The following is a 7,853-nucleotide window of genomic DNA, read 5'->3' as shown; positions in this document are numbered from 1 at the left end:
ACGTGGCATGGAAGCTATTGAAAGAAATATGATCATTCCTGCATATTAATATTCATATAAAATAGAGGAAGCACTAAAATACCATAAAAAGTAGTGTGTCCTATTCTCAGGGTTTAGTTCTACAAGTGGATACTGGTTTGGAGTCACTGGGTCACGTGGCATGGAAGCCATTGAAAGAAATATGATCATTCCTGCATATTAATATTCATATAAAATAGAGGAAGCACTAAAATACCATAAAAAGTGGTGTGTCCTATTCTCAGGGTTTAGTTCTACAAGTGGATACTGGTTTGGAGTCACTGGGTCACATGGCATGGAAGCTATTGAATGAAATATGATCATTCCTGCATATTAATATTCATATAAAGTAGAGGAAGCACTAAAATACCATAAAAAGTGGTGTGTCCTAATCTTAGGCTTTAGTTCTACAATTGGATACTGGTTTGGAGTCACTGGGTCACGTGGCATGGAAGCTATTGAATGAAATATGATCATTCCTGCATATTAATATTCATATAAAATAGAGAAAGCACTAAAATACCATAAAAAGTGGTGTGTCCTATTCTCAGGGTTTAGTTCTACAAGTGGATACTGGTTTGGAGTCACTGGGTCACATGGCATGGAAGCTATTGAATGAAATATGATCATTCCTGCATATTAATATTCATATAAAATAGAGAAATCACTAAAATACCATAAAAAGTGGTGTGTCCTAATCTTAGACTTTAGTTCTACAATTGGATACTGGTTTGGAGTCACTGGGTCACGTGGCATGGAAGCTATTGAAAGAAATATGATCATTCCTGCTCATTAATATTCATATAAAATAGAGGAAGCACTAAAATACCATAAAAAGTGGTGTGTCCTAATCTTAGGCTTTAGTTCTACAATTGGATACTGGTTTGGAGTCACTGGGTCACGTGGCATGGAAGCTATTGAAAGAAATATGATCATTCCTGCTTATTTATATTCATATAAAATAGAGGAAGCACTAAAATACCATAAAAAGTGGTGTGTCCTATTCTCAGGGTTTAGTTCTACAATTGGATACTGGTTTGGAGTCACTGGGTCACGTGGCATGGAAGCTATTGAATGAAATATGATCATTCCTGCATGTTAATATTCATATAAAATAGAGGAAGCACTAAAATACCATAAAAAGTGGTGTGTCCTATTCTCAGGGTTTAGTTCTACAAGTGGATACTGGTTTGGAGTCACTGGGTCACGTGGCATGGAAGCTATTGAAAGAAATATGATAATTCCTGCTTATTAATATTCATATAAAATAGAGGAAGCACTAAAATACCATAACAAGTGGTGTGTCTTATTCTCAGGGTTTAATAATACAATTAGATACTGGTTTGGAGTCACTGGGTCACATGGCATGGAAGCTATTGAAAAAACTGCAAGTATTTTGTATTGATATATTTACGTGAAGTAATTTATTGACGGTCCCTAAATCAGTTTCTAGCGATTCACCGCGAGGCTCTGCGAGGTGCGCTAACCGTTCTCCTGCTGCTATTGTCGGGCAAATCTCCGTGAAGTCGCGGCTGGAACTGGACTGAATATCTGTCGAATATCCAACCTAAAACTAAATTCACCGCGGTGGCAATATTGGTGTAATTTATAGATGTAGGCCTACTTTTTTATTCTACAGCATTTTGTATTTAAATTCACAAAATCAGTTTGTTTAAAGGATTCGAAGACAGTAGAGCAGATCTAAACATTGAAACTAGACGAAAGGGCTTTCCTTCAGCTATGTAAATATAGCTGCGAGCAGCAATGTGGGGGTCAAGCAGAATAGGACTCTATAAACAAATTTTGCTGGACAGAGTAATCGGCTAGGTGGCCACATGATGACCGTCTCAGTAATTAGTAATAACGACAGCTGGTGGAATGAACTAGAACATTATGCGACTACGCGTCAATAGTCACGTTTCCATCTAAAAGGTGAAGCGAATCTTTAGAAAGTTCGCAAAAAAGAAATTCGAATTAGGTGCATTTCCATCAAGTGGTTGGAGCGGAAAACTACACACATCCAGGGATTGTCGTATCCTTTTGATAACATCCTCTCTTAGGTCCTGATAGTGGAATTGCTTGTTTTCCATCTAAGCTGTGATGTTTTTTTCTTCGATGAGAGCAAGGAAAAGTTTTACCTCTTCAGCGGTCGGCTATATAGGCTATAGACCCTGGAGTATCTGTGGTATAAAGGCTGCGACGAATTTCGAATTATAAATATGTACAATGTATCCTTTAAATACGTCAATGGAACAGATGACCAATGTGAATAATAGATACGTGTGGACCGCTGAAGAGGTAAAACTTTTCCTTGCTCTCATCGAAAAAAAAAACATCAGAACATCATCTCATAGGACCTAAGAGAGGATGTTATCAAAAGGATACGACAAGCCCTGGAATTTGTTTATTCCGCTCCAACCACTTGATAGAAACGCAACTAATTCGAATTTCTTTTTTGCGAACTTTCTAAAGATTCGCTTCACCTTTTAGATGGAAACGTGAGTACTGTTTATAATATGGAAAAATGACCCCACCTAGTATGGGGTCAGAACAGTGTCATTAATAATGAATGTACAGAGAAGGATTCACAATTTATGTATTTTGTGATTTATATTTAAATTACTCTCTTCTCACAAATACATTTCAATGCACACACAAATGGATGTTGGTATGTATACATGTAAAATAAATCCATAAACAAAAATAAGTTTCACAAACACATTTCTGACGTGGCTGGATTCACAAATGCATTTTTTCCAACAAAGAACTCTCTGTAGCCAATCAGATGCCTCCCTCGTTTTCAGCCAATCACATGACTGATTTTTCTGGACTGGGTTTTTCGATTGTCGGTGCCGTTAAAGTAGCATTAATAATCGTTTACTACTTTAACGGCACCGACAATCCCGAAACCCAGTCGAAACTAGATGGAAAAAGTGTGTAGTTCAAAACGTGACGCAGCTTTTACTTCTTCGCCACCTAGAGATTGTTATGTATGATCATTCAAAAAACCCATTTTGTTTCCCATAGACATTTGACCGAGGGAACCAGGAGGCTCGGAGGCTGGACTTATTTTTCAGAGGTCTGGACTACAGTCATGTGATCACTACGGTCATCAAATAGTAGATAAATACCCACTTGTATTTTTTGGAATACTTGATTCTGATTGGCTGCAGGGTGTCCATTAATCCCTGATATATGGACACCTGCTAAGTAGTTCCAGTCAAATTGTCTGTTCAGCCTTCAAAACAAGAGCTGGTAAATTGTGAAAAATGCATTAAACTGTAATCGGAAATGTGGTTATATGCTATAGACCCTATAGTATCTGTGGTATAAAGGCTGGGACAAATTTCAAATTATAAATATGTACACTTTATGTTGATAGTATAGTCAACCGTCACAATTCCCATTGAAATGAATGGCGCGGTGATTATTCTTCAAAACGAGAGCTGGTAAATTGTGAAAAATGAATTAAACTATAATCAGACAACGCGGTTATATGCTGTAGACCCTAGAGTATCTGTGGTATAAAGACTGGGACAAATTTCGAATTATAAATATGTACAATCCATAACGTTAGCTCTGTGGTTTATAGCTCAGCGGACAAGAATACCTCCCGTTGCCAAGTCGTAGCTAAGGTCCGTCCTATTTACTGGAGGAGTGAACAACGTTTCCGTTTCATAATAGCCTTACGGGAGGGTAATGATTGTTCCAGGTTTAAGTCAAACCCTCAGGCGTTACCAGGGAAACTCAATTATGGCATGTGAAAAACTTTATATTTGGATTGTAAAACGCATGAAAATGTAAATGAATGATCTTAATTAATTTTCTTTGGCAAGTGACCATGGTATAAGCGGGATAAAGCCCTTCGAGGTGTCCAAAAGATGTTTGATCGATGTTATTAAAGGGGACAACTTTTTGAGGGAGATGAACTCAAACAGAGCAAGCATGCAATACGAATAAGAAAAAGCATAATAATTAAAGTATTTGAATTTTTTTATTATGTTGGGAAGCAAGAAGTAGAATAAATAGGATGATCACCTCAAGGGCAATAAACAGTTTGATATGGCCGGCTCGAGCCGGGCATATCAAATTGTTTATTGCCCTGCCCCTCGGTGATTATCCCTTACATATTGTGTTTGTGATCATGAAGGAGGAGTAACCAACAGCATATTGTGATCATGAAGGAGGAGTAACCAACACTATATTGTATTATCATGAAGCAGGAGTAACCAGCAGTATATTGTGATCATGAAGGAGGAGTAACCAGCAGTATATTGTATTATCATGAAGGAGGAGTAACCAGCAGTATATTGTGATCATGAAGGAGGAGTAACCAGCAGCATATTGTATTATCATGAAGGAGGAGTAACCAGCAGTATATTGTGTTTGTGATCAAGTTCATGATCATGGAGCTCAGACTTCATGTAGCCCTATCAAATTAAAGATATCAGTAAATTATATTTCTCCCATAAAAGTTCATTTTCACATAATTCTACTCTCAATCTCACCGGATTGATTCAGCATTAAAGGCACTATCTGTAATCAGAGATTACAGTTTTACAGCCCTTATATACTCTTTAATCCCCTTTTCTTGAAGCTTAATCGTTAGGAGAACGTCCAAGTATTGTCAAATGTAACAGCTAACCAAACAGCTACAAAGTATATTGAGATTACTTTTTTTTATATCAGGTCACCAGAATGAGTCACACAGAAAATGAATGTGGTTTTATACAGTATAGTATATCGTTGCGAGGCGAATCTTTGTTCTGAACTGGGCTTAACACAACACACAATTTAAAAACAATATTTATGATTAAATTTATTTTTCAATCATATAATCTGATTTTCATTATCAGATTATATGAAGTTCAACAAATATGTTGAACTTCAGGCAGTTGTGCTTTTAATGCAACTGTCTGTATGAACCTGTATTGATTCACAAGTGTAAATAAACTCATCAAACAATCAGGGACAAACAAACACACATTCGTGCAGATCTCTCTTTTTGAGTCGTCTCCTCTCGAGTCCTCTCGAGTCCTAGCCGCCTCTCAGCCGTCCGTTCAGGTAGATGGTGCTGCCCTCTTTCACATTATAGGACTCCAGTGTACGACTTCCGTCGTCCATCTGCTTGGATTCATACGTCAGCCTTTGTTGGTCCTCGGCCACCTTCTCCCGCTGTTTCACCTTGAGCTTGAAGCCCGCCACCGTCTCCCCAGGTCGGACGGTGTAGGTCTGAGTCTGGCCGTTCAGCGTTCTCAGGAACACTTGGATGTTGCTGGGCTCCTTGGCCAGCAAGAAGATATTGGCGCCGGGTGACACACCATAGGCACTCAGAGATGTTAAGGGATTGTCGAGAATTATTTTCTCCCCGTCGTTGTCGTAGAAAAGCTTCTGACTCTCCGGGGAGAGTCGAGACCTTTGAGAGAGGAGGTCTTTCAGCGAGCCCACGGTGGTCCCTGGAGCCACGGTGAGAGGGTGAGACTCCCCGTTAAGAAGAGTGATTGTGATGTCCATGACCAACTGCTTCTGGGGAGGAAATAAAAACCATTTAGACTTATTTCCAACTTGTAGCTCTTCTAATCATACTATAGACTTAATAATATACACTTGAACTTACCTCAAAGTCTGTAAACTGGATGATGGATATGTGCTACTTGGTGATAAACTTGTGTTCTCCATATCAGCAGTGATGCTGTGGGTTTATATAGCCTCGACTAGTTTCGTTTTCCAAACGACTTCAGTTTCGTTTGTCCAATTCGAATATTCGAGAAATAGGAAGAAACCTATTGCTTGTATTGGATCATAGTTGTGTACATGCAATACCTCTTTCGCGTCGCGTTCAAACAGTGGATGGCTCGCGGTATAAATGGGTATTGAAGATTTTATGAAGTTAAATGTTATGCAGGGACGATTCTAGGTTCTGACTTTTGGGGGGGGGCCAGCCCCCAGGAAGCCACAGGGGTATATGAAGTATATAAAGGTGTGTGTGTGTGGGGGGGATTTTGGAGGAAAGGATTAAACACATTTTGGTTAGACTCTAGCTCTTAAAGAATAAATAAATATAACTTTTTTCATCTAAGTTATAGACAACACTGTTATAAATGTATTATTATTATTTTATTATCCAGGATTTTTCTTATGTTCTGCCCAGGATTCTGTGACTTTTATTTTCTTAGTTACTATGCTGGTGCATGTCTTAGCCAATAGATGGCAGTGTGAGCTAAATAATAAAGTTCTGAACCACTAAAGTGATGAAAGGAAGAAAAACTGTTTGGATGAAGGAATAATCAAATGTATGTGAAATCTGTAATAAAAAATTGAGGTTTAATCAATTTCCTTTGGGTAATTTTCGCTCAAAATTGACCATATTTTCTCTCTTTTTTTTTACACAGTTACTGAAACACATTGGTTTTCAAAGTAAACTATACATGGTAAATATGGAAAATGGATACAAAAAATGTGAGGACAAAGTAAAATGCGAACTTCAAAACAAATTTTGTTTTATTGAAATCGGAATATTGTATCAACATTAATTTTTATAAAACTTGTGATGCAAAAAAATCAACAAGTACAACATATAATAGACTAATACTATGAGAAAAAGACCACTATGCCGGGAGCACTAAACTATGTCGCCTCACTATCAGGGACCCATACATTTTTATAAATTGTATCAACATACATTTTTATAAAACTCGTGATGCAAAAAAATCAACAAGTGAAACGTGTACAAGGCTGATACTATGAGAAACAGACATCTATTTCGGGAGCACTAAACTATGTCGCCTCACTTTCAGGGAGGCAAATGTATCAATCAATCGTTCAGGATCTATTTTCTCAACATCACTCTCAACAGACATGCTTATCATGCTACGCACCATTACAAGCCTCTGCCGACTAAAACATGAAGCAATTCAAGAAGAGGCATAGATAGAATCGGGTGGGCTTCAGTCTACCCAAAAAAGGTCTAGCTTCGCCACTGATGTTATGTATATTAAAGTGTCAATTCATGAATGAACTAAGATGAGAAATGTATGTGCTGCTATGTATTGATGTGATGTGATCATTGTTTTTATAGTTGTCCATAAGGAAAGTAATAATTAACAAACTAATGTGGTCTTTTGTTAATTCCAGGAGATGATTTTACCCACTGTTTTCCCCTACTTAAAATTGTTTAGCTCTGTATGCCTTATCATTGTGTAAGACCACCTCCAACTTATGTTGTTTATTTCTATTCTTCTTTTGTTTTGGTGAGGTTTGTTCCTTTCTTTTCTTAGTCAGCCGGGGCTGGGAGAACGTAGAGGGTAGTAGGCTATAGCATATACATGTTCAGCGCAATGGGTCTGTTTTGGCTGTAGCCACTGCTGTCTGTACTGAGGCCTTTACTAATCTGTTTGTGTGCAGTGATATTAACCTACTGATTGTGTTGAAATATCAGTGGATTAATTGTAACATTCCTGTTGTGTGGTATATTATTAACTGTGTGACTAAGGTCGGACCCCTTCCCTCATTTTTATAGAAGTGATTGTACCCATTTGTGGGTTGATTGTCGTATACTTTACTTTTCTTTTTGTAGCAAAGACAAACTCAATTAAAGTGCATTATTTTTGTACATCGTCTCCTCCCTCATTCATTAAATTGAATACCTGATAGGGGGAATACTGTATTACACCTTGGGTCGGAAACTCTGATACTTATTGATAGTGTTAGGTTGGTTTTGGTTACATATATAGGTTTTATAGTTCATGTGTCTTACACCGGCCGTATTTCTATGCCGTTTTATGTCCGTGAATAGCAGTGTTGTGCCTGAACGCGTTCATTGAACGATAGTTCAT

At 37.8% G+C, this 7,853-nt stretch overlaps 1 protein-coding gene across 2 annotated transcripts; it reads right to left on the bottom strand.

Moving 5' to 3' along the window:
• Positions 1–4,109: 4,109 nt before the first annotated feature.
• Positions 4,110–5,764, bottom strand: LOC307074170 (polyubiquitin-like). Of its 2 annotated transcripts, none has more exons than XM_079734193.1 (2): positions 5,636–5,764; positions 4,110–5,541 (listed from the first exon to the last, which is right to left on the bottom strand). In XM_079734193.1, exon 2 carries the CDS (start codon positions 5,530–5,532, stop codon positions 5,056–5,058), a length of 477 nt encoding a protein of 158 aa, XP_079590319.1. In that variant the 5' UTR covers positions 5,533–5,541; positions 5,636–5,764; the 3' UTR covers positions 4,110–5,055. The 2 variants fall into 2 exon arrangements, with proteins under 2 accessions (XP_079590319.1, XP_079590318.1); XM_079734192.1 differs by having other exon boundaries at positions 4,110–5,544; positions 5,636–5,704.
• Positions 5,765–7,853: the final 2,089 nt, after the last annotated feature.

The sequence above is a fragment of the Pollachius pollachius genome (genome assembly GCF_949987615.1).
Source record: "Pollachius pollachius genome assembly, chromosome: 1".
NCBI classification, from domain to species: Eukaryota; Metazoa; Chordata; class Actinopteri; order Gadiformes; family Gadidae; genus Pollachius; species Pollachius pollachius.
Note: the sequence above shows the minus strand (reverse complement) of the source record. Positions and strands in the feature narration are given on the sequence as shown.

Coding starts and splice junctions, on each gene's coding strand:
- LOC307074170 (XM_079734193.1), bottom strand. CDS start 5,532: ATGGACATCACAATCACTCTTCTTAACGGGGAGTCTCACCCTCTCACC.